This window comes from Podarcis tiliguerta (genome assembly GCF_965153285.1).
Source record: "Podarcis tiliguerta genome assembly, chromosome: 1".
NCBI lineage: Eukaryota > Metazoa > Chordata > Lepidosauria > Squamata > Lacertidae > Podarcis > Podarcis tiliguerta.
The window spans coordinates 84,296,976-84,324,636 of NC_139534.1; the positions used below are offsets into that span (position 1 = coordinate 84,296,976).

The 27,661-nt window shown below is 43.6% G+C and overlaps 1 protein-coding gene across 1 annotated transcript; it reads right to left on the minus strand.

Annotated features, from left to right (window-relative positions):
• On the minus strand, nt 1-27,208 carry SYT13 (synaptotagmin 13). Its single transcript, XM_083436705.1, has 6 exons — nt 26,663-27,208; nt 19,213-19,435; nt 16,572-16,706; nt 15,407-15,720; nt 6,602-6,731; nt 1-5,129 (listed from the first exon to the last, which is right to left on the minus strand). Exons 1-6 carry the CDS (start codon nt 26,843-26,845, stop codon nt 4,822-4,824), a joined length of 1,293 nt encoding a protein of 430 aa, XP_083292831.1. The 5' UTR covers nt 26,846-27,208; the 3' UTR covers nt 1-4,821.
• Between the last annotated feature and the right edge of the window lie 453 nt (nt 27,209-27,661).

The following is a 27,661-nucleotide window of genomic DNA, read 5'->3' on the forward strand; positions in this document are numbered from 1 at the left end:
GGGGGAAATGCATATTTCTATAATACACTGCAGGGAAATTCTAGCTACTGTGCAGAATATCACGTTCCAGATCCTTTCCCCAGAGGCCACCTAATGGTTACATCAATAACAAATAAAGATGAAATAATAGTTCATGCAAGTGGCATGAACATAGTACTGGTGATATGAGCTGTCCCACATGTGTATTTTCAAGGGCTTTAATGAATACTTAGGAATCCTACTGCTTCTTCAGTTCATGCACATGGCTACAATTCATAAGTTGTACTTTTCCATGGGTTGGACTTAGAATAGGGCAGCTCTGTCTGCCCATAAAGTATTGCAGCTGCAGCCCTGACTGCCAGACTCAAACACAATCCCATCGTGATGTGGTTTCTCCCCACCCCACCCCCTAAAGCACGATGGATAGTGCTATGGCTTCAGTCTGAACTGGATATTTCTACTGTTCAGCTACCTGCTGGCTGGTAGTGTATTTGTTAAATCATTCAAATGTTAGCCACTGGGTTATGGAGAGACCACATATAAATACACCAAACGAACAAAACTGTTCAGGAATGATCACCAATAGGGGACCTCCTACCCACTCTTCTGCCACTGTTAGTTACGATTCTGCACTATTGTCAAAGTTAAGAAGGGGCGGACTGCTAGAAACCCTGCTCTGTTTCTGGCACTCTGCAAGCCAAACTGGAGATAAGGGCAGTAAAGAAAAAAACAGACTGCTTAAGGGAGGACTGTGCCACAGATGCTGCGCTGTGCCCCTCCTAGCCCCCAAGCTAGACAGGATACTCTGCAAGTACATCTTGCATAGCACTATCCCCCAATAAAGAGGGCAGTGGAAGGAGGCCATAGAATGGGCTTTCTTGATATTCTTTCCAGCCTGGAGCAGCCAATGTCTAAACACTGGGAGACAATGCCTCTGTTTTCTGTTATATTCCTCTTCAGCTGTAGTGAGTGGCATCAAAAGCCCTCTTCAGGCATTCGTAATCTGTGTACCGTATTCCTGTGAGGGGAGGCCAAAGGGACAAGTGTCCTTCTCACCCTCCATAAGTTGTGTGAAGTGGCAAGACTCCTGGATTCATGGAGGCTCTTCCCACACAGAGGTTCTCCACAAGGATGCTTATCATGGTGTACAGATTATGAATGCCTGAAGAAGACTAAAGAAGACTCTGATTTTGACCCAGAATGCACAATGTAAAATGTTCATGTATCTGAAAACTGACAGGGCAACTAAAAACTAAAACTAATAGAATGGCTTTTCCACCTTTATTATTTGTTTTATAAGCAAAATATTTCTGCTTGAATGATTATATTAGACATTTCTGCAGGGCGAAGCCAGCTCTTTGTTTTGAGGAGATCCGCTGAGGAAAAATACAAGCAGAGACCTTTGTCTAACCTGAAATGTTTGATGACATTCATGCTTGAGCAAAAATACTTTCCTTCCAACTGTTTTTCCAGGTGTTCCAGTCTGAAATGTGTTCATAAGCACTTAAACAATGACTAAGGCCCTCATCAACATCTTCCCTCGGGCTTATTATTTATAGTTCCTCCAGTCAGCCCTAGAATCTTCCAGGGGAAGCTGACAGCTGAGAATATAAAGAACTGCAGGAAAGATTTAAGCTTCTAAATTAATAATAGCAACAATAAAAAAATACTACAGTGGTTACCTGACCACCCTGGATCCTACACAAGCTTCTCTTCCTTACCTCCAAAACTTTCCCATAACTTTGCACCTCAGAGCCAGTCCTCCCATTAGGCAGTGTGAGGCAGCTATCTTTGGAGGGTGAAGGGAAGCAATGGCAGCCCTCTCTAGACGTTTTTTGGAGTCTCCTCACTCCCCTCTAGCAGCTTCACCTGCTGGAAAACGGAGCTGTCCATGTAATGTAACTTGTGCCGTACTCCCTAAAGCTAGCTAACCTTCTGTCCCCAGGTATGCTGAAGGACTCTGTCCCATCACCAGATTAAACTGGTGCTCTGGTCAGCTTCTGTATATGGAGGGGAGGGAGCATGTCTCGGGTACCAGGCCAGCCCTAATTATTTCTTATATGTTGCAACATTCCTACCTGTGGCCTTTGTACATCTGGCTCCACTATCCTCAGTTGTCCAAAGGTCTTCTGCTTCCTGACATGATTTTGCCTTTTCATTCTTTCTTGTTTCCCCTTATGCCTGGAACTGAATCCTACAGCACCTCTGTGGGTACACCTCACTTACTTACTTTAAATCTTTCCTCAAAACCCACCCTTTCCATGGAATGTCCCCTGAGACCCGATGCCCTACATAAGGCATTCAAACAAGATAAGATTCAAACAAGACATGCTGTGGGTTTCACACTGTCTGCCACATGTATGATTAATATCTGCCTGCTGGACAGAAGTTGTGGGTATGTCATCAGTGCAATGAGTTCCTGGCATTCTGGGAACAAGTTTGTTCCCTTGAGCCCAAGGTAGCTGAACTGGAAAAGCTGAGAGAGGTAGCAAAGTTAGTGGGTGAGGGCTGAGGTCTGCAGGGACATTATAGCTACACCCCATTCTCATGATAATAGCTGCCTTGCAGTTATGGAGAGGGTGGGTCTTGGAGAAGGAGGGTATCACTATGAGGACTGGAAAACAGCCAATGTAATACCATTTTTAAAAGGGATCTGGTGGTGGTGGGGAGCCAGGAAATTACAGGCTGGTTAGCTTAAAGTCTGTCCCAGGAAAACTGGTGGAAAGTATAGTTAAAGATAAAATATGCAAGCATATAGAAGAACAAGCCTTGCTTAAAGAGAACCAGCATGGCTTCTGCAAGGATAAGTCCTGTCTCATTAATCCGTTACAGTTGTTTGGGAGTGTCCAGAAGCGTATATAGAACTGATCCAGCTGACATAGTATACTTGGACTTTTCATAAGCTTTTGACAAAGTACCGCACCAAAGACTACTGAGTAAGGTTAGAAGTCATGGAATAAGAGGAGAGGTTCTCTTGTGCACCAGGAACTGGTTGTGTAACAGGAAGCAGAGAGTAGGAATAAAGGGACAATTCTCCCAATGGAGGGATGTAGAAAATGGACTCTCCCAAGGATCAGTAGACGGACCTGTGCTTTTTAACTAGTTCATCAATGATCTAGAGTTGGGGGTGAGCAGTGGGGTGGCCAGATTTGCTGATGATCCTAAATTGTTCAGGGTCATGTGTTTTTTCTTTAGCATTTTGAAGTGATCTGACATGACATCTTCAAACTAAGTGAATGGGCAATAAATACCAAATGCCATTCAATGTAAACAAATGTAAAGTGATGCATGTCAGGGCAAAACAAATGCCAGTCACATATACACTGGCAGAGTGTGATCAGAAACGAGACCTTCAGGTAGTGGTGGATGGCTCAATGAAGACATTGAGCCAACTATGAAAGGGGCAAATTTTGTGCTAGGGATCATTAGGAAAGGAATTGAAAATAAAATGCCATTAAAAATCTATGGTGCAAATACACTTGGAATACTGTGTGCCGTTCTGATTGCCTCACTACAGACAGGATATTGTAGAGTTGGAAAAAAATCAGAAAAGGGAAACCAAAATGATCAAAGGGACAGAGTGACTCCTCTACGAGGAAAGGCTGCTGCATTCGTGTATTTTAAGTTTACAAGAAAGGCGAGTGAGAGGGGACATGATTGATATGTATACAATTATTCATTCCATTGAGATAAAAGTTTTTCTCCCTCAAAACACTGGAACTTGTGGGCATTGAACGAAGCTGAATTTTGGAAGATTCAGGACAGGCAAAAGTCCTTCTTCCCACAGCACATAGTTAAACTGTGGAATTTGCTCCCACAAGAGGCTGTGATGGCCACCAAATTGGATGGCTGTAAAAGAGGATTAGACAAATTCACAGAGGTAAAGGCTACCAGTTGCTACTCTCTGCCCCCATGGTCGGAAGCAAAATGCTTCTGAACACCTGTTGCTGGAAACCACAGGAGAGGAGAGTGCTGTTGTGCTCTGGTCCTGCTAGTGGGCTTTCCATGGGTCAGGGCAAAACAAATGTCAGTCACTGTTGGCCACTGTGACAACAGAATGCTGGGCTAGATGGGCCATTGGAGTGATCTAGCAGGCTCTTCTTATGTTTTTAAGGGCACTTCCAGAACATTCTATTTTCAATTTGGATCCAATCTCACAGCAGCAAATTCATGTTGAGTAATTATAGTTGATTGGGAACTCTCGCACAACAAACCCGCTTCCCCAAAAGATAAGATTTTTTTGCAATAACAAAAGTGACAGGAAAATGCACTCGGAAGTGTGGCATAACCCTTGCTTTGATGCAATGTTATCTAACCTCCTGCAATCAAATCAGAAGGAATGCTCATTAAGTAGCCAATGTCAACTACACTTTTTGTAAACCACTTTCTTGTTTTTTCTTTTACAGTCAAGTGGTATATAAATTTTATGACATAAATCAGTAAATAAATACTCCTCCTGTAAACAGATCAATGAATGATGGATGCTCCATAAATAGACCATCCATTAGCGCTCTAAATGTCTTGAATCAGATCACTTTTCATCTCACTTTCCGCAAGTAAATATTACTTGCTACTTGGTGCAGAAGACCCATATGTAGAAAGCAAGAAGATGGTCCTGCAAAGAGAAATGAACTGCTGGCTACTTTTCTCAGCCCATTTCCAGAATGTTCTTACAGCAGAAACAATGAAAGACAACACCAATAAAACAAGACTTGTGCTTGTGAATGTGTCCATTTCATGGTTTTCTGGATGTTGAAATAGATCTCATTCCCCACCCCACCCCTCCCAGCCCTGAGACCAGGTCTACTGGACTTGGGCTGGTTGGCCTGTCTACCTCCATAGCTACATGTGTAGCTGGTGCCACATAGCAATCTGCCTTCTGGGGTTCCTCAGCATCTCTTCCCAGTGGTTCCTTTCTGTGCCGGTGGCATGCAGGCCAAGGCTGCACTTCCCCAGTAAGCGGTTCTGCCCATCATCTCCATCCTGGCTTAGCATCTCCAGCTCCACACTGGAAGCACACAGCAGGTCGTGGGGCACCTCAAACATGATCATTTCATTCCAGACAGGGTTGATCTTGTGCTTTGCACGCTTCGTCTGCTTCTTTTTCAGTTTCAGGGACTGGTGCTTCAGGGTCACCTTAACAGATATATCTGCAGGGACAGGGATATAGATATATATAAAAAAAGCGGTCATTTGATACCATTTCCTCCTAGCCTTCTAAAATATTATTGGTAAACTGCAGCAGTCATTGAGGGCCAAACTAGATGTGGCTGTGGTGGATGCTGGTTCTTTTCATGTGTCAACCCAATCCTTATATAAGGCAGGAGATGGGGGTCTTGCTTTAACAGTAAAAGGAGACCAAGGAAATGCACTGCTGAGGTCCATCTCCATCCCATTCCTAGAAGGAGAGCCGGGAGCAGAGAAACCCTACTGAAACAACCAACTGTGGAAAGTTAACGGGTAGGAGAAGTTTCAGTGAGTGACTTTTATGTGTTCCTTTTTGTGTTAAGGTGTGTGTGTGTGTGTGTGTGTGTGTGAGAGAGAGAGAGAGAGAGAGAGAGAGAGAGAGAGAGAGAGAGAACACTGTATAGGAACAGGGTGGAAATTTGAAGGACAGTCCCATCACAACTAGTTTGGCTCTAAGTTTCTGACATCTACCATAACATAATATACAATCCATACAGCAGGCCCTGTGGCCCTCCAGGTATTCTTGGAGTCCAGCCCCTATCAGCCTTAGCCAGCGATGATGGAAGTTGGAGTCCAGCAACACCTGGAGGACCAAAGGTTCCCTCATCTCTGCTATATGCAAATTCATTCATGAAGCTTATTGTAACACTGCCTGCCACGTGTCATAGCATGCGTAAAATTTCTGCTTGTCAACTTTTTTATCCCTTCTTTCAGTGCTACAGGGCTGCACTGCTGGGCACGATTGATTCACTTGTGTTAATAAAAGGCCATGTTGCCCAAAGCTGAATGGACAAGCAAGCAGACATTAGGCATTGCTGGCTGGAAAGGTTAATGAAAGGCATTATAATGAACAATAAAGAGCATTTAGTCAGGACTTTAGAGTGTTCCAAGTACTCCATATCTCAGCAAATGTTACAGCTACACTGTGAGGTAGGTCAGTATTGTTATCTTCAAATTAACAGCGGGCAGTGGGGAGCTGAGACTCAGAGGCACTAGCTTGCCTAAGACCCATCTAATGAGATGATAACAACAACAACAGGAGAAGCAACAATAATATGCCACCCATCTGACTGGGTTGCCCCAGCCACTCTGGGCGACTTCCAGCAAAATATAAAAACACAATAAAACATCTAACATTAAAAACTTTCCTCTACAGGGAATCCCTGGTGGTGTCTTTCTTTCTTTCTTTCTTTCTTTCTTTCTTTCTTTCTTTCTTTCTTTCCTTCCTTCCTTCCTTCTTTCCTCCCCCCCCTTTTTTTCTATCTTGTTTAAAAAAGCTTAAATTAAAAAAAAATGCAGAAAGGGAAATTGTGACTCACTCAAAGCCTGCACACTTCATTATGCCAGCTAATTAAATATATTTTCTCTACCTGGCTTAATAGAAAGGCAAAGTCTGTGGTTGCATCCCATCAACATGTTCCTCTTTCACACTCACCCTTCCCGAGAAGCTCTTTCAGCTGTTTGGAGTGGAGATTCTTGGCTTTTATGAGCACCACAAGCAGACGGTTTGCTGCAGGCAGATAGCTGATGGAAAGGAGAACTTCTCCATAGCCTGCATCTGGCTCCTGCAGTTCAGTGAGATAAATGGGGAAAGAATGTACTCTGCACCTTCTACATTAGTCCATGCAAAGGACTGAGCAACTGCACAATGAAGGGTGGTGGCGGCAAAGAAGACTCAGAAGAGTATGTGGTTCAGTAGGCCACCAGGAGTTCCTCACGCTCCTGTTTTGAGGCAGAAGCTTAATTCACCTGTCTCACATCACACTACATTGTTTGTTTGTCTTATATTGGCATGCTGCGGTCCATGGGGGATGGTTGCAAAGCCAAAACAAAATAATGCAGAAATCCACACTTTAGCAAAGTTCAGAATTAATAATTTTAGATCTGGGAGATGAGAACAAGCAGACTGAATTTTGAGCAACAATTTTAAAAAATAATAATTAAATATTTAAATCCTGCTTAAGAGTTTTAAAGCAATACAGTTTGATATCAGCTTGCCGAATTCGGTGGCCAACTATTCAGTGGCCCTGGATGGACATCCCTGTTCACACCAGTAGTTTCATTTTGCTACTTCTTTAGGGCTTGAATGACCATTACACTGTAGATCAAGGTCTCCCCCACACTTCTGCTTCTCCTGCCACTTTCCCCTGGGAAAACCTGCCGCTTACCACTGAATTGGAAGAAATGTTTTTTGGAATATCAGTTTTTCAACGGATTGTCATTTGCTCCAATTCAGCAGTAAATAGTGGGTTTTCCCAGGGAAAGTGGCAGGACAAACAAACAAAAAAACCCAGTCAGACCCATGCCTAGAAAGCACAAGACAAGTGGAAAACCTCTTGGATTCATGCTTTCTAGGCACAGGACAAGCAGAAGTGTGAACGAGCCCTAAGATAGATGTGCATCAAGATGTACATAGAAACACAGAACCACAGAATTGTAGAGTTGGAAGGGATTCTGGGGGCCATGTAGTCCAACCTCCTATAATGCAGGAATATGCAGCTGTCCTATATGGGGATCGAACCTGCAACATTGGCTATTGGTGAAGGCTGCTTACCTATATAGGTCTCCCTTTCTACACTGGAGTGGAGCAGATATTTCACATCTTATTTATCTTCAGTTCATCAGCATCTGGGATTGTTGGGCAGGGGGTTCAGACTAAGAGGCAAACATCTGAAAGTTTGCATGCAAGTTTGAGCTTGCTCACAAGCTCCCCACAATGCTGTCGTTAGACATTTTTAGAGAGTTTCAAAAAATGCAAAAGGAGGTGAAATAGATATACTGTTCTGGGAGGCATCAAGAAGATTTAAAACGCTCCCATTATCTTTCTGCGAAACATTGCCCTCTGCTCTCCCGCTAGCTGTTGATTGTGTTATGTGAGCTGCTACAGTGACAGTTCTAGCACACAGCACTAAAGCATAACTCATATCCTTGCTGCGATGACAGCAATTAAAGGCAGCATTTGCACAGGAGCTTTAATGTGTTGATGAGCACTGACAACAAGAGAGGGGAGGAAGAGGCTTCTTGGCAAGTAAACCAAACATAGGGGTGTGTTTGTGTTGCAGAAGCTTAAGATTGATTCATAGGATCGGGCAGTTAGTAGCTTCTAGGGATGTGACACATTTCACTATGAATGGGGGGGGGAGGGGAAACATCTGAACTGAATGGGGCCAACTTGGTTCAAATTTCATTTGCTATTATACAAAGGATGCGAGTAATTAATGGATACAAAAGGGTTTGTTTTCATTACCCCATTCATACCATTCACCACTCATTCAGGGATGCAAGGACCTTGATCTTCTCCAGCAGCAGCAACTAAGTTTAGTGGGTACCCTCTAGGAGCGGCCATTTAATTTCCCCAGAATGCCTCAGATATTGTATCTATCAGTGGGGGAAATGGCAGCTGCTGTGGTGCGGAGGGTGGGGTGGGGGGGTGCCATGATGTCTGGGAAATAAAGGGAAGATAAAAAATGGTGCTTGCAGAAGGTGCCCACTAAAATAAGTTCTGGGATCATCATTGTCTCTAGTGGCAGCAGAACAGAAAAAAAGGATACAGCAGAAAGGAAAGAGAGAGACAGAAACCAATGTAATTTTTCTTAGTGAATAAGGAAATCAAGGTAACTTTAATAAATTAAAAATAAATGAATTCAGCAAATTAGTAATGGAGTCGGTTTAAATAACAAAATTACTGCAGGAACCTCCCTTCTTACGTGCACCTTTTATTAGGAAATTCAATCTAAATTGAATCATTTGCATATGTTAGTAGAAGAGAGACTGGATATTATCTGGCGAGTTGGCTTGACACTACACTGAAATGCATACCTAGGCTGCAATCCTATAGTCCCCGGGAGAATGTGTCAGTCCCCACAAGATGAATAGGATCTATCCCCTGATGCTGGAATAGAGCTCCAACATTAGAGAGGAAAGCTGCCTTTGCTACTAGCTCCTCTGAAGCCCTGGATGTTGGAGTTTTGATGTCCAAAGGGCCCAACAGAGCGTGTGCCAGAGGCATGCTGAGACGTGGTTGGGACATGAAGGATTCTAAGCCCTCCTGGCTCCCTGTCATACCTCCAAACTTGGGGAAAATTTAAAGATGCTTTTTAAGTGTGTCTAAATCTTTCCGTGAGCCCTCTCATTGTTTCCAATAGGAGGGAATGTGTTTTTTTAAAAAAATGTAATTTAAAACAAACAGGCCATGGAACACATGAAGGAATACAAGATTGTTCCGCTGTCTTCACTCTGCCTGTCCTGCTGCTGCAAGGCCTGCAGAAGGTGGTTAAACCACCTTTATGTCCTTTCCCACCTCCCTTAGGATTATAGCCTTTATGAACTATAAGCTTAGCTGTAGCATCTTTTTAAATGAACTGTCAGCTGTGCTCATCACTTCCTCCTTGGCAATTGGTGAGAGAGCAATTTCGCTAGCATCTCTGAGCAAACCTTCTTAAGGATCACATAGTGTTACTGGGTGTTTTTTTAAAAACTCTCCTTTGTCCCTTAGTTATTGACCTTGTAGACTTCTGACCTCTCTTTCTCTCAATCTCATTTGTCCGACTCTCTACATATATCCCCAAACACAGAACAATTGCAGTGGCAATTTATCTCTCTCCCAATCCTTTTAAGTGAAAGCCATATGTTACTCCAATAGGGAATCAGTTGATAGAAAAAGAAGGGGCATAGAAGCAGGAAGAATGAACATGTGTGCTTTTAAAAGATGCAACAATGAATAGAAAAGGCAAAGGAATAAGGGGACGACATTTTCTTCAATAATCCTATATACTAAAAGCAACTCATTTTCAATGTGTCAATATTTATGAAGTCAACATGACACCATTCATGTACAAGAAGAAGGTATTAGAGACTGGGAGAAATGCAAAGTTTGCAGGAGTACAAAAAATGGGAAACCCTTTATTTAAAAAAAAAACAATGGGGGAGGGAACTGAAAACAGTTCAATGAAGGCTGGGCATATTCAGGGGTCATAACATGCAAAGTATATATTGGGGCTAAATAGAAAACTGGGGAAATGTGGGGGGAGATGGAATGGAGTATCCTGGGAAAGGTGGCTGGCTAGAATCATGAACAGGAGAATATACGGCAACATTTTATTGCACATCCCACTTGTTTAATTTCTTTGAAGAAATTATTTTGTATGTTTAATAAATTCATCTACTGTCCTCATCAGAACTGTTTCTACGGCGACTGTGTTTCTAACTGAAAAAGAATAATCTCTGATAGCTAATGTTCAACAGAGGGAGGATTATTTGAAAAGACCTGTTACTCAGAGGACAAGGGAACAAAACCCGTCCACGTAATCTCACCTCTTAAGAATAAGAGGGATTTCCATTAAAAAAAATCTTAAGGGCAGAACTGAATATTATGAAAGACACAAAGCTGATGGTTTGGTGTCTTTTGAGTGACAAGAATAGCTTCATAACACACAGTGCTGCCCCCTATGCACTGGTTGACCCCCCCCCCCAAAAAAAAAACTCAGGAAAAAGGACTTTAGATAAAATCTCTATAAATGGTCGTGGTGATTTGGAGGTTTAATCTGAAACCAAGCTGGATTTGAGTTTGTTGTTATCTCTGTTATCTCTCCCTCTTTCATTATAGATGTTGACTTACTTTCTGGATATAAGTTCTGTATTATTTTATTAATACTACAGTGGTACCTTGGGTCACAGACGCTTCAGGTTACAGACTCTGCTAACCCAGAAATAGTACCTCTGGTTAAGAACTTTGCTTCAGGATTAGAACAGAAATCACGCAGCGATGGCGTGGCAGCAGTGGGAGGCTCCATTAGCTAAAGTGGTACCTCAGGTTAAGAACAGTTTCATCTTAAGAACGGACCTCCGGAATGAATTAAGTTCTTAACCCAAGGTACCATTTTTTGTTCACTTGGCTAGATGGTACAGATCGGGACAGTCATGTTCTGTCTTCTGAGATATGATACATTTTCTATGAAAAGCTAGCTGCCAACTTTATCTGCCTGGAATAACTCATGCCTCACACTTAGTTTAGAAAGCCTAGCCTCTCCAGGGAAACTCAAAATGGAAGGATCAGCATTGATGCTGGAGATCTGAATGCCATTGACACATTCATCTCAATCCTCTCATCTGAGCCTCTGTTTAGAGCATCACTTTCTAGGCTACTTTTGTAACAAGAGATAGAAGAGGTTTCTCTTAAATGATTGATCATAGGGATGGATGAACTTATTTTATATTCAGTTCCAGGAAGCAACTCCATACCATAACAGGCATAATACTTCTTGGAGAATACTTCTTGGAGAATTCTTCTTGGAGAATTATATGGAGAAAAAGATGGGTGCCCCATGCACCTATAGGAGCTGCCATCTTTCCCCCCCCCCATACAATGTCCTTTGAAGGTTACTGTGAAGATCAGCTGGGTTGCGTATTTCTCTCTCTGCTCATCAAATCACATGACTGGCCATTAGCATCTCTATTGAACGGTATAAAATATTTTGATCAAAATAAACAAACTGAAAGTTAATTTTCTGGATCATATTTCCTGTTAACTTAAAACAAGCAAAGGGTTAGATACTGGGACTTCAAAATGATAGCAACTAAGTAGGTCATACTGCTCAGGCCATCACTGAATTCCATCCCTTTGCTAGCTTACATAAATACTGAAATAGGATGAACTTAGCCCATCAGGTTTTAAGAACCGAATAAAAATCTTTTGGGGTGCAAGGTGAAAAATCCAGCACCTTTTCTTCCCAGGAACAGGCCCCATCAGTACAGCCCTCCTGCATGCATCTTACTGAAGGAAGGTGCTCTCTTGCAGTTCCCATTCATTCAAGTGGGGCAGAATTTTTCTCTAATGGATGTTGTGCTACAGTTTGGATCTGCTTCCCACTCAGCTGTCTTGAAGACACTCCGAATCTGTCTGCCATGGCAGCTGCTTGTCTCATGGTGGAGTTGCCTTGGTGTTGTTTCAGTGAAACTAATGAGCCAAGAACCTTATATAAACCCAGTGAGCCATCCTTACGATGAGGGATAGATGAGGCGATGGCACAATACAATCATTTTATTTTATGTAAGCCAGCAGGAAGGAATGCAAGAGGAGCCTTACAACTTAGTCATGCCTGTGGTTTTTATGATCTGGCGAGTGTTGTCCTGATACTGAGCCAGTCCTAGCAGGAATCAGTGTGGCCTTTCTGAGCTAGTTAGGAGCTCACCTCTGGGCTTTCATTGGAGAATAGCAAAGAGGACAGAGCCAGCATTATTATTTTTCAGCCATGCTGTTGCGAGGGCACGCGAAGCTTTAAAACAAATCCTAACGAGCTCGTTCCCGGAAGCGCGCTGACAAAAATAGTGCCTGCTTCTCTCTGATCATCTTGCTTGCTCCTAGCCTAGCTCTCAATTAATGATTCAGGACTTATGTTTAAAGCTCGCTGTGTAATGGCTGCCGCTCTGAAGTCCCCGATGACGCAAACCTGGCTTTCTCTGCATATCTTCCGCATCGGAAACTGGGGCACACAACTCGAAGACAGTTAACCTGCTCTTTACAGGTTTGAAGCAGAATCTCTGACTCGTCGCAGTTGTGTGGGTGGCTGTGAGGAAGGCCGAGTGCAGGAGAAACAATATTGCTGTCAGCCTTGAGATATAATTGGACACGATCGCCTGCGCTAACTACGCACGGGCAGTTTCTTGGCGTTCTTGGTATTATTATCCGATCCTGGAGGCCATCTGCTAAGTTGACAGAGACCATCTGTTTCAGGGGTGCAATTAACCACCTGCTAGCTCTTGCTCCGGAGGAGGAGTAATTGGCCTAGGCAAGGGGCAGCACCTCATCTTGACAACCACAGATTTCCAGGCTGGAAAGAGCTCCCTGGTACCCAGGGAGTCCATGAGGAAGAGCGGCTAGCCAAGTAGGGAGGTTGGCAGGTTGGACCAGACACTATCTCTCAATCTGACCTAGTTCACAGGGGTATAAAAGGAGGAGGGGAACTATTTATGGATGTATTTTATTCTAAGTTTTATTATGGCCTTTATATCCCAGGACCATATAACACCGGTCCTAACATATCTACATTAGCTCCCAGCATAATTCAAAATGTTGGTGCTGACCTTTAAAGGCCTAAATGGCCTTGGCCCTGTATACCTGAAGGGGCGTCTCCATTCCCAGACTCTGAGGTCCAGCACTGAGGGCCTTCTGGCAGTTCCCTCACTGAGAGAAGTGAGGTTACTGGGAACCAGGCTGAAGGCCTTCTCGGTAGTTGTGCCTGCCCTGTGGAACGCCCTCCCATCAAATGTCAAGGAAATAAATAACTATCTGACTTTTAGAAGACATTTGAAGGCAGTCCTGCATTGGGTTTTTAATTTGTTGGGCGGCATATAAATTATATTACTACTACCAGTGCTGCTACTATTACTACGACTACTATTAAAGTTATGCATGGCATGGAGAAAGCATATTTCCTCCTCCTCCTCAGACCTCTAGAACCCAATGAAATGGAATGGTGGCAGAACCAGGACAGACAAAAGGAAGCATTTTTTTCACACAGCACATAGTCAAATTATGGAATTTGCTCCCACAGGATGTGGTGATGACCACCAACCTGGGCAGCTCTACAGCATATTAGACTCATGAAATATAAGGCTATCAATGCCTACAAGTCATGGTGGCTATATATTTCCTCCAGTATCAGAGGCAGTATACTGTCTCATGTGATTCTATTCGGCCATTGTCTATCCTTTATCATTAATTTCTTAGTAAATGTGTGTAAGCCAAACCAGCCTGTCACATTATTGTTGTTATTACCAAATTCTCCTTAGTGCACGTGTTTCTGTTTATTTCCATTTCACACACTGCTTGTTACTGGGTTACGGTGCTCTCACATGCACAAGAACTCACATTTTGTCATTTATCATCATCATCATCATCACCATACAATCATGCCCTGTTGTTAAGAATCAATTATTGTGTCTGGCATGTGATGCTTGCAGCAAACCACATAGTGACCTTGAGGCAAAGTTGGGGGCAATTGTAGAGGTGGAGCAGTTTCCTCTCTCAAGCTTACTCCATCCTCCCTGCCCCCCAAGCAGAAGCAGCTTAGGCAAGTGGAGTGGGTGAAAATTGGCTTTGGATTGGGTAAAAATTGACCCACAATATGGAAGTTTCCCATGCCCAAGCCAGCCTACTCTGCAAAACAAAGTTTGCTGCTCTGTAGGCAGTATAACCTACAGGCACTGAATCTGTGCCCACAAATGAACCACAGAGTAAATCCCTTTTAGTATTTAGCAAAAACAAAACAAAAACACACTCTGGATCTCTTTGTCTGAAATTTGACAGGCATCTTACTCAGGAAACCTCTCTCTGCTACAGTGGTACCTCCAGTTACGAACTTAAATCGTTCCGGAGGTCCATTCTTAAGCCGAAACCATTCTTAACATGAGGCGTACTTTCACTAATGGGGCCTCCCGCTGCTGCCACACCACCCGTGAGCGACTTCCACTTGCATCCTGGTGCAAAGTTTGCAACTAAGGGCATCTACTTTCGGGTTAGCGGAGCTTGTTACGTGAAGCATTTGTAAAGAGGAGGGTACGTAACCCGAGGTTCCACTGTATTTGCAGACCAATTGCCCACAAAACTCTAGGGATGATAAAGTGGTTCCTTCTTCACCCACCCTAAAACTCTACATGCTGTCCTTGCAGGAAAACCATTGCAGATAACCTTCTGAACTTTTGCAGGATCCATATACTCAGAAGGGCCTCCCATGTCTGTAAATTTATCCAAAGTTATGTCAAAAAAATAAAGACATAGTAAATGTTTCCATTTAAGGAACAAACAAATCAAAATTAAAAGTGTCCAGCAACACACACACAAAAGACCCCTAGATGTATTTGCCTATCATTTGCAGCATTTATCCTCTTTGGAGAAACTATAGTGCCTACAAATTTTATCCACTTCTGTCAAAAGGGTTGGGGTAAATTAAATCTTGTTTTTCCTAACAAAAACTCAGACCCAAAGTCTAATTGGCAAGGTCCTGAATCACTTCAGAATGAGGCAGTTACTTTTCCAAAGCATGACATCAACTCCAGACTTGTGGCCAAAGGTTTCAAGAACAACCTTGCAATTATTACTATGTAGTAAAATGCATTCAGGACTCTAAAGTCCTTGAACAGTGTCCACATTTGGGTTCAGCATCATCGGCACACAGCATATTCACTCCCTCCCAGAGAATACAATTTGTTTGAATAATAGCTTATATAATTCATAGGATACCTTGTCAAATGTTTTCATCTTCTCACACTGTACTGTTCCATATGGCTCCCCCACATTTGCCAGACTCGGTTTAATTTCCCCCACGATGCTGTGCCTAGAGAATTTATCACAGTTTCTCAAGGTGAGAGTCAGCATTGCCTCAGGTAGCTCCTCCTCCTTTACTGGAAACAGTAGAGCTTCCTCCCAGACAATCTGGGGCTTCTTCTTCTTCAACACAGTTTGAGCTTCAGAGGTGCTGGACTTGGTCACCAAAGTGCCTAGGATATAGCAATCACAGCCATTGTTCTGGTCTCCTGCTGCACTTCCATATGTAGCTGCAGAACCAGGGAAAGAAAGATAAACTGTACTTAAAATGAATACCAAAGTACTTTCAGGAGAAAAATTGCCGTTTTTCTCTTTCAGCATTTTGATTTAATAAAAACGATTCAAACCCATCCTTGTGCAAGGATAAAGGTTCTCTCCCCCCGCCCACCCTTATTGCCAGTAATTGGTGGTATTTGCATCTCTGAGATCTTATGATGGTTTGGAAACTTCAATGGCAGTGAAAAAAGGAGTAAGAAAAAAGCAGTCCAGCGAACTGTTCGATTTGAAATCTGAATTTAAATCCCAGGTTTGCTTTCAGCTCATTGGCCCATTCAGATGTAATAATCCTGCTAGAATGAACCATGGTTTAGTGAGCTGCAAATTACCTATGTGTCTGCCTGTGCACTCCCTCCAGTTTCCCAGGACACCTGAACCAGGAAATTGTGGCTGAAGGGCTTTAAGATCCTGGTTTGTAGGGAGCCCTTAATCTCAGTTCAAATACCAGAGAGAAAACTGTGATTTAAGAAACCTTTTGCTCAAGCAGCATGTGTAAGGGGAAGAAGGGAGAGACAAGGAGAGAGCGCAGGGGCACATACACATATTACTGGTCCACCAAACTGCAGTTTCTTTGCACAAGGCTCAAAATGTCTTGGCTTCGGTTTGCCATCTGTAAAACAAGATGTTCAGTTACGTGCTTTGCGGGGGTTTTGTATATGAAATGAGATGGTAACAAAATGTGGGATCCTAAATTTGTTATGGATCTGTTTACTACTCATATCTGTAAGGAGAGCTTGTTGTATGATTTTGCTTTCAAATGAAAAGTTGCCACAACTGATAAAATGCAAAGATATGGGCTCCTTACCTTCAAGAAAAGCAACACACAGTGCATCTTTCTGTTGGTTGTAGCCAAGAGAATAGCGAAGTTCTGGGACTTGGTTGCAGCCACCAGCTTTCTCGGGGTTCAGACACTCAGTGACACATACATCTTTCACTCCACCTGGAACACACACGGGTCTTTTAATAAGAGGATGCCTCTTGTTGCAGTCAAATTTGGCTACATTTGTTTTTCCTCTTTGATTACATCATATCAAATTACCTTGGCATTCCACCATCGTTTTGTGTTTCTAGTCATACCATTGGAACTATCTTTTATTGATAGCAAGATCTTTATCTTGGCTCTATTCAAGATTTTTAGGCTGGATGGAAATTTAAAATATGTGATTCAGGTAAAAATATGCTATTTCAAGAACAGCAAAGCCAAGCACATACAAGAAGCCTACTATAAGAGGGAGGAAGAGTGGGAGACCCAGGGACAAACTGCGTGAGGCCCAGTTGGCCTTGATTTATCCTTCAGGAGCGGATCCACAGGTGCAGTTGGCCCCACCCTTAGGGAGGGCCTGTATCCCAGCCTGCCTGTGATTGGTCAGTGCACAAAGCAACAGGCCACACACACTGGCCAGGCCTCCCACCCCAGCATGCTGCCAGATTGCGATGGAAGCCGAGGCCGGTCTGCAATGTTGCCTGACCATCAAAGGTAAGCTGACTTGGCCTGAATCGATGGCCCTTTTATAGAAAGCAACATTTCAACAGATTTTTAATATATTTTTGCAAGGTTAGATTTATCATTTTCAATAGACATTAGTTAAAATGTCTAGATCTTGGTCCTCCTCCATTCTAGATATATTTTATACCACTCACTTTGGAACCTTGGCCACAGATTTTAGATGGAAAAACCCCCTTCAAAGGACTTGCAATAACTCGATTCAAGATTTTAACCTTCTTTCCCTCTTTGGACACCTGACCTGCATGCCATTTTACAAACTGCTCTTTCAAGAAATGGACAAAAGCCTCTCTTGCTCACTGTACTACTAAACTTAGGGTTGGCACTTTGTTTGCTGCCTGGGGATGATAGGAGCTGCTGTTAAAAACATCTGGGTGGTACAAGGTTTGGGGAAGACTCTTTTGGACTTTTGTGACTAGAGCCCACTTCATCAGATGCCTCACGTGAGATCAAACTATGTACAGCCTCGAAGGAACAGACAAAACTGGTGAAATCCGTATGAACGTTGGTTGAAAGCTTTGAAACCCAAGGAGAAGCTGCTCAAGAATGTTGACTCAGACTCTTTGGTCCATTGAGCTCAGTAGCTCTCCAAAGTTTCAGATGGCAGACGTTTCCATCTGTAAGTGGAGATGTTGTAGACAGGACCTGGGACCTTCTCCATGCAAAAGAGGTGCTCAGTGAAAGAGCCATGGCTCTTCCGCTCCTCAAAATGTGGTGGATTTAATCCCCCTGTTTTAACATAAAATGGAATATTGAATTGTATGGACTACAGCTCCATAGCTTGATGGTTTGATTCATCAAAGCAATGCTTATGCTCTAAATTGTTTGAAATGCTTTTAACCAGGCTCTCCTGGGATCCAGGATGCAGGACTTCAACATCCTCCCCTCTTCCATAGTCTATTCTCAAAGCAACTGTTCCTGTTGAGCATCAGACCATGATGCTCTGGAGAGCGTTTGTGTCTCCTCTTTCCCTCTCTGCTATCACAGTCCTTGCACACACACATTAAAAAATTTATATTCATTAAAAACCCAAATCCTTGTAGTGGAATAAATTGTTAAAGGAAATCACATTAAATACATGTATTTATTTTACATATGCAAATCATTGGGCTCAGTGGAGAACCATTTCGAATCTGATTTCTTGTTTTTAACATTAATTGGGCGAGGAATATTCAGAGATTCACTACAGTTCTTACTACATACTGAGCTGTCAACAACTGTTACACATTTAAAGCTCTGGTCCTAGAGTTCTCCCAAGGCAGATATGTTCAATTCATCCTATCCTATCCCTTCCCTTCCCTAAAACACTTCTCGTTATTATTTCATCACTGGGTCAGTAGTAGCTGAAGCAGTGGCATTATGCCCTGAAGAAGCTGGGGAAACCAAGTGCCAAATGATTTCTGAGGTTAAAAATAAATTTCTCTATAAACCATGTACATGCCTGCTGGAAAATCCCCAGGAAAACAGAATGATTGGAGCTGTCACAAGAAAAAGATGTGCTCTTAAAAGGATGGTTGTGGACAGGGAAAAATCAATAGGGCTGCTGAACATTGCTAGAGGTGAATACAGAGAATTTGCTCCAAGTTACAATAATCTAAATTGTAGGATTGATTTGTACACTTTTTGCACTGGAGCTCTAAACTTATATTGAACTTGCACTAAAAAACCCCTCCAACCCTCCCGCTTAATCTTAAAGACTTCACTAACTTGCCAATTAGTCATTTATACCGGGAACTGAAATCAGAAAGAGGAAATAGTGTGGTCACTAATCTGTTTTGTTTTTGGGTTTTTTTTATTAAAGATTTTCTTGTTTTACAGAAGTAAGTGTAATGCCTCGTATTTTTTCCATGTAACATTTTTACAAATCCGTTTCATTTGTTGAGACATTAGGGTCACTAATCTGAATTGGAAGCAACCACATGTAGTTTGGCAAGGTGCTCACCATTTTGAGGGAGAATGAATAACTCTTCATTGACACGAATGTTCATTCTTTTCTCATCCAGAGCTGTAGGCTTCCCCTTGCTTGGCTCTTTCATCCTCTTTAAGGTATAATCTGCACAGTTAACAATTTCCGATGTGGTCACTACTGGCTTTGGATCATAGATATGTGGAAACTTGAGGATTGTCCTGGGCTGTACAGCTTCTGCCGTCTTCTCAACATTGAACTGAAATGAAAGAACCCCATCAATTATGCTGATTGCATTAATTCAGAATTTCTAACATGGTGTTTCTTCAACAGAAGTCATGCTTATGAAGGCTGACACTGTACTGACAGAATTCACAATGGTTCATAAATCAAAGGCAGTTTGTTTTTAAATAAATTCACCCATGGCTATTGCTTCCATAATCCTATTTTTTCCTGGTTTTCTTATTCTTTTTAGATGCTTTCCTCCCACTCTTCATCCTTCTCTCTGTTATGGATCGAATGGTCCTTTTTCTGTTATGGATTGTTCTGTTATGGATTCTGTTATGGATTGTTATGGTCCTTTTGTTAACATTTTTATGTGAATCTACCTAATTCACACTCCCTGAACCAAAACAGAAACAGAAACACAGCTATCCTTTGAAATTCACACTTTTACAGATTTCACAATCGTTTTCCAACCAGAAATGTTTATGTTAAGCGCATACAAAAATGCACACCTTAGCAAAAATAATATATAAAAATGCATTATGCTTGTTCAACTTGCCTAAACAAATGTGTATATTAGGAAAAATGAACATGCATACTTTTTTATGCCCTGTTTCCAGGAGAAAGTAATCCCTGGAGCTGGAGTATTTGATTGCCAAGCTGAATGTCGAATGGGGGTACTCTAGCTCCCTATGGCACTGCACTGGGTCATGCCAGAAGAACATAGTATTACCATTTGTTGCCATGCAGTGGTGTAGTGTGGGTTGCTGGTGCCCAGGGCGAACAAGCCACCATGCTGCTGTAGTGTCTCCCCCCCCCCAAATAACCCGGGGCCACATTGTACTGCCTGCCTGCCCACGCAGAGAGGAGCCCTGTCAGCTGTCACAACCCTTGGCAGGCGAATCTTCCCGATGTCCACAGAGAGGAAAGCTGGGCCAGGCTGCGCTGGGGTTGCCCCTTGCCCGCCTCACTCTGTCCGTGCCTGCGCACCGTGGGCCTGTGCTACTCTGCCGCCAGAACAGGGATACCTGCGGAAGCCTGCGCCTGCATGGGGGCATCTGGTGGTGCCCTCTCATAATTTTGTGCCATGGCCCCCTCCCACACTACACCACTGTTGCCATGCAGCCTCCCTTGCATGGCTCACAGCTTGAGAGCACCTCAGAGTTAGACAATGACTCCATTTCCCCTGGACACCTAACACTGGATTGCATAATGACATTTTCTGTATGCTGTACAGAAGAGGTGAGGGATCTGTGGCTCTCCAGATGTGGGATACTATCTCCCATCAGCCCATGACAGCAGAGCCAATGGACAGGAATGATGGGAGTTTTAGTCCAGCCACATCTGGCAGGCTGCAGGTTCTCCATCCCTGTTGTACGCTTTTGTTTTTTCTATTATCCCATTACTCAATCCCATGAACCATAATTTGAGAAGTGGGCCACCTAGTCTAAGGCAGATTGCTCTGTTCCTGTAATCCCTTGCCCCTTTTGATTAGCTTCAAAGTGGACCAATGTCTGGTTTGGATTTGATATCCCGCCTTTCACTCCCCTTCAGGAGTCTCAAAGCGGCTAACATTCTCCTTTCCCTTCCTCCCCCACAACAAACACTCTGTGAGGTGAGTGGGGCTGAGAGACTTCAAAGAAGTGTGACTGGCCCAAGGTCACCCAGCAGCTGCATGTGGAGGAGCGGGGACGCGAACCCGGTTCCCCAGATTACGAGACTACCGCTCTTAACCACTACACCACACTGGTTGCTATAGTTAAAAACATCTAACATTTAAGGAAATGTGGTTTGGGATTTTTTCTTTTTCAAGTGCCTTCCTCCTTGCTTTAAGCTACGGGAAGTAGGGGGCTGATAGATGTACAAGTTTTATCCCTTGTATATGCATGGTTGTGTCCACACAAATAACAATTCCAATGTTCAGACAGATGCTTTTGGCTACAGCACAAGTCAGGGTGTGTGATTGTGTTGTTGTATATTTTATATCAGGCATGTAGCGGTGGGCTCGCCTTGCAGTGGAGAGCACGAGACATGAGCTATTGTTGCTGCCATCATTTCGTGCCAAAAGCCAGACACTCCACCAGGCAATCCATCATTGCATAACAACCGACAGCCCCCAGGGGAGCCATACACAAGTGCTGTGGGGACCAATCCGCCTCTTCTCCAGCTGCATCTGCTTTTGTTTATTGTGAATACTACAAGTTCTGCTTCTCAAATTGTGACAGCTGATGATTTAAGAGACTCCCATCCCCTTTGCAAATGGAAATGCAACCACCACATCTTAAATAAGATGACATGCACAGGTTTGAAATATGAGAAGCCCTGAAAGCACAACCTTTCTGCTTTCTTTTCTGAACAAGAGAGAGAGAGAGAGAGAGAGAGAGAGAGAGAGAGAGAGAGAGAAACACACTGGATTGGTTGCTAGGGTTGAACAAACACCAGCTAACTCAGAATAGTAGATTCCCATTGTAAGCCAGCCCATCTCAAAACACCAAACCATATGCAAAATATATTTTTGTTAGGTAGATTTCTCAGAACTGGAGAACCTGAATTTATTATTTTGGATTTCTTTTGCAATGCATGATATTTCTTGCAGTGTAGAAAGGCAAGAATACAATTATGTGTAAAAAACATACTCTAGCTTCCCCTCCGTGACCGTGTCACAATCCCCGATATTGACAAGATTCAGCATCTGTGTTCCAAACATTGTTCTCTTCCCACTGATGGAAAACTATAACAGTGTATATGTGCTAAGGAACCGATATAAATGGATACAGATAGAATACACTTCCCACACAAACAAATCCATCTGAGGCTTAGGTTTGAAACACATATGCACTTGTTCTGAAGCAGACGCTTGGAAAAGGAAGGCTTGTTCCTGGCAAGAGAAGCCTGGTTATTTTTGAAAACAGAAGGGGGGGGGGAATCAGAATTACGCAGGCAAGTTATCTAAGGATATCTTCCACCTTCAAAGACAGACTGCCTCTTTAATCATGTAATTACAGTGCCAATTCACACATTCATGTTCCTCACTTGTCGATGGCAGAATTCAGTATTGACTGCGGCAGCTAGACTAGTGACTGGGAGTGGCCGCTGGGACCATATAACACCGGTGCTAAAGGATCTTCACTGGCTCCCAGTACGTTTCTGAGCACAATTCAAAGTGTTGGTGCTGACCTTTAAAGCCCTAAACAGCCTCAGCCCAGTATACCTGAAGGAGCATCTCCACCCTCATTGTTCAGCCCGGACACTGAGGTCCTCCTCTGAGAGTCTTCTGCTGGTTCCCTCACTGTGAGAATGAAGTTACAGGGAACCAGGCAGAAGGCCTTCTTGGTAGTGGCACCCTCCCTGTGGAACACGCTCCCTTCAGATATCAAGGAAATAAACAAGACATCTGAAAGCAGCCCTGTTTAGGGAAGTTTTTAAGGATTGATGCTTTTATTATGTTTTTTGATGATGATGATGATTAACTTGAACGGGTGAAACAGCCACTGTAGACCTACCATTACAGAGAGACATTTCACAAGACAAAGGAGGAAAAGTGAGAGTCAATATGGGATTTGTGAGTGTATCATTTAGGACTAGATGTATGTGTGCCAGATTGTGTGAAGTAACGATTTGATCTGGCTGGGAATAAGCTTTAATGAAGTTGGTGCACAGGCTTCTGAGTAAACCCTTAAAAGATTTCCAGAGAGATGTTAGTCTGCTGCAGCAAAAACAACAAAGACTATTTAATTTTGTTATGGCATAAGCTTTTGCAGACTAGACCATAGTTAATCAGAGACATGATCCTCAGTAATCAGGTATTTTCAATGCAAGGGTGCAGAGAGGAAAAGAAAGGTTTGTGACAACACAACTAGAGCTTAAATCCTTTGGACATCTATCATTTTTGCTCATGCTGGCAAGGGCTTTGGATACTTTAATTTAATAATATCTGGCTTCCCTAATTTAAAACCCAGTTTTATTGTCACTGGCTGTACTTCTTGGATTCCATTGCCATTTAACTGCAGACTTTATCTTCTTTTTCTTTACACCTATGTGCAGAATGTGCATGGCAACTGTGGCTCCCACTTCATGCATCTCATGAAGTGGGCTCTAGTTTATGAGATGCAACAATAAGATTTGCTCATCTCTGAAATGCAAAAGATCATTAACTTCAAGCACAACAGAAGGATTAGGAGTCCTTATGATTAGGGTTGCCATATTTCAAACAGTGAAAATCTGGACAGAAAGGTTTGTTTCATTTTTAGTTTTGCCCAAAGTTGTTTTTTGACCATTTTGAGCTATTTTTATGGAAAATTGGCACTCCCAGACACTTTTGACAATTTCCACCCAAACACTGCTGCCGAATGCAGTGTTCTATATATGTCTGGGCAATCTGGATGTATGGCAACCCGAAAATAAGTGCTGGCTTTGGTATTTGTCTGGTTCCATTTAAAAGTGGTATTCGCTTATGGACTTTAAAAAATGAAAACTGGATCAAAGTTTGCCATGAGGATGAGTGATACAGTGGTACCTCGGTTTAAAAACAGCCCTGTTTACGAACTATTCATTTTATGAACTCCGAAAAACCGGAAGTAGTGCCACAGTTTGCGAACTTTACCTCAATCTAAGAACAGAAGCTGAACGGTGGAAGGGCACCGGCGGCGGGAGGCCCCATTAGGGAAAGCATGCCTCAGTTTAAGAACAGTTTCGGTTTAAGAACGGACTTCCGGAACGGATTAAGTTTGTAAACCAAGGTACCACTGTAGTAGGGTTATACAGTCATACCTTGGTTGCTGAACTTAAACCATTCTGGGAGTCCTTTCGACTCCGAAAACGGTTCAACAACCAAGGCACGGTTTCCAATTGGCTGCAGGAGCTTCCTGCACTCAAGCGGAAGCTGTGGAAACCACGTCGGACATTCGGCTTCTGAAAAACGTTTGCAAACCGGAACAGTCACTTCTGGGTTTGCAGTGTTCAGGAGCTAAAACATCCAAGTACCAAGGCGTTTGATAACTAAGGCATGACTATAATGTGCTGTATATATAACAGCTACAATCTGGTATAAATTCAAGCAAGGAGGAATATATGAAGTTAACAGACTGAGGCCATTGGCCCATTGTACTAGTACTGTCTACTCTCCAGCAACTCTCCAGGGGACCGGGCCATGTGACATACACATGGCTGTGTGCGCACACTGCAGGTAGCAGTGGAGGAAATCGCTCGGGCGCCTGGGGCGAGCTGCCCATAGGGGCAGGGCACACCGCGGGGCCTTCAGAGTCTACCTGCCTCCTTCCACTCACCTGCCCTACAGCTGGGGGGGGGGAGGCAGTGGGTGGACCGTTTGGGCAGTGCAGAGACTGCACGTGCCCAAGCCATGCATGGCTCAGGCACACTGCAGGCCCTGCAGTGAGTGCTGCCAGGCATTTTGTCACCCCTCTCAGTGGTGACACCCGGGGCAGTCCATACACCCCCACCCTTCCAGTGCCCCTGACCGCAGGGCATGCTGACGTCACGGGCGCATATCGGGAGGTGTGCTGGTGTGCCGTGTGCACACAGCTGCTGCAGGATTTTGTGGGGGCCTGGACCCCTCCTTGAAAATTTGGCTTCCCCTAGATGGTACCCCTGCTCCAAGAGTTCTGGCTTAAGTCTTTCCCAGCCAAACCGCTGCAAACCTTTTTTAAAAACCGAGGGTACTAAGGACTGAACCAGGGACTTCTAACATGTGCTTCATCACTGAGTTATATTCCTCCCCTTAAAAAAAATAAATCTGACTTTTCCATGTACTTTTCTTAACTCCTCCACCCACACCCTGCAATCCAATCACAGAAGGCTTGTATAAGCTAAAGGAAAGAGGAGGGACAGGACTGCAATTAGTAAGATCAGATGACACAGTGTGGTGCAGCCATAACAAAGCCCTATTGACATCCCCTCTCCACTATGGATATCACTGGGTAGTCCTGGGCTTATAACAAGGAGAGAATCATAGGTGTGCTTGAACAAAGGCTGTGAGTGCTCTGCCTCTCTCCTGAAATGTAAGGGATGAGCCTAGTAGGAACAGATATTTCACTAAGGCTAAGCTTATACCAATGTATTTCTGTCGCTCTAACTGCACTGGTTTGTGGCCAGTTTGCATCACCATAATCTTGATCAATCTGATGTGGGGGAAAGTCAGCAGAAAGACTGAAAAGTGCTGACGATTTTGCCAACAAAGGCAATATATCATTTTAAGCAAAGAACAAACAAAGAAAACATTTACATCTCAGAACAGGAATCAATAGCCACTTTGAGGGCAAGTTCCATCATTTATAAGAAACAAATAATTCTCAACTCAGATTTCAGCCAGATTAGCCAAATATATATTGCTGTTGTTGTTAAGACTGTTGTCAACTTATCCAGCAATAATATAATAGCCTGTGCAATAGGCCATGGATACCCATTTTCCAGATTGGCAACTGAGGCCAAAAGAGAATGATTTACCCATACCCATTCAACAAGTCCATAACTGGGATGGAATCTGAACCCTTTCCTTCAAGGCCAGTTACCAAAATTATGTCAGATGGGCCACCCTCATTTCTGGTTACAACTGATATACTGCAATCACTTTGCTTCCACTCCTCATTTGGGCAAACACTGAGATAACGCCATAAGCTAAACATGCATTATAATTTAAGTTCACTACAGTGTAACAGGACTCTCCATAGCTGTCATGACACATGTCATAATTAGATTTTGACTGCCAGCTGGATAGGGATGCCTTATTTTAAAATTTCACAAACATATTTCAGTATGAATATGTATATACACTAGTTAGTTACACAGAAGGCTTTTTTTGTGCAGCAGAAGCGTATGCGCATACATGCATGGAAATGGAAAGATCAGTGGGCATTAGGAAACATTCAAGCATGATTACTGTTATTTCGGTTATTTTTTCGCTTGGCGTCCAGGCTCTTTATGCAAATCAACCTGGTCTAGCCACCCAGACATTGTGGGATCCCTGTAGGTTTGCCACCCCTGCTTTCTCTGTCTCTTTCATAAAACAAAAGCGGGCTGTTGCTTTGGTAATCCCACACGCCACCTGAGACCCCTCCCTCCCCCCTGCCGCCTTCTGTCTTCCTCCCTGCACAGAAGTAGAGCTGCCCCCTGAAACCCTGCAAACACAGAAGCTTGCTATCAATCACAGTACATCACAAACTGGGCACCCCAGCTCAGAGCGTGCTGTTCTGAAGCCGCTGCATCAATGGGAGAAGAGTAGGGCAAAATCAATATGGTGCTTTACCTGCTGGACTGTCTGTAGTACGCTGGGCTTGGCATTTTCTGGGTCCTGATCTTGCTCCTTGTCTGAGGCTCCCTTCCCAGGTTGCTTACATTTGCACAGGCAGGTGAGACCGCATAAGGCAAGGAGGCCAGTAGCAGTCCCCAAGGTAGCTCCCAGAGCAATCACTGGGACAGACAAAACCATCGTCTCAGGCTAGGAAGCCACAACTTTACTCAGCCAGCGCAAGCATCATCCACCTCCTTGCAGAATTTCTCCCAGTCTCAGCCTCTTTGGAAGAGTGCAATAGATCCCCTCCAGCAGAGAAAAGTGATTCACAAGGAACTAGGGGGTTGCTCCTGCAGGGCTAGATGATCAGATAACCTCTCCATCCCTCCCGTGGGTATTTCTGGCTCAGTGCTCCAGGGGAAGCAAAGAGGAGCGGAGGAAGTTGCAGTTCCATCGCCTGCAGTCCCTTTCAGACTGCGAGCAGGCAGCTTTCATTGAAGCTCGTTCTCCAGCACCACTGGGGAAAGTCTGATGTACGATAGAGTCAGACGTCAGCAAGAAGGGGGTGGGCCGTGCTGGCCAACTCGCAGAAAGTGCATCCAAGCCAGTGACGGGAGACCCTTTAAAAGGGGCTTGCTGCAAAGTAGCTTGATGGGGTGGGGGGGAGAGAAAACACATTGCAATTATTGGCCACACCACACACACACCTTGTTCAAAATTGCATGACTGCTAAAAATAAGAAGCATAAAGTGCATCTGACTGACACTTGAGACAGATAGCCTTGGAAAAAAAGATACAACAGGTGCTTTCGCATGCATTTCTAGCAGAACTCAGTTTCAGCTAATCCAGGTCAAAACCGGCGTGATTGCAATGTGGGGGGTGGCAGTGAATGTGATGTATAAGTCAGAATCTATAGAGTTTAATTGGCTGATCCAGCGGGGAAGCACTCTTCCGCAATGCCAATCCCCATCCCTCCACCCGAAAAAGATTACATTAGGTAACTGGAGAAGTGTA

Bases quoted from the DNA above. Each gene is read 5' to 3' on its own strand.
- SYT13 (XM_083436705.1), bottom strand. From the start codon at position 26,845: ATGGTTTTGTCTGTCCCAGTGATTGCTCTGGGAGCTACCTTGGGGACT. The intron at 19,436-26,662 runs GTAAAGCACCAT...CTTTCATTTCAG, and splicing joins TACTACAGACAGTCCAGCAG to TTCAATGTTGAGAAGACGGC. The intron at 16,707-19,212 runs GTGAGCACCTTG...TGTGTGTTCCAG, and splicing joins ATTCATTCTCCCTCAAAATG to GTGGAGTGAAAGATGTATGT.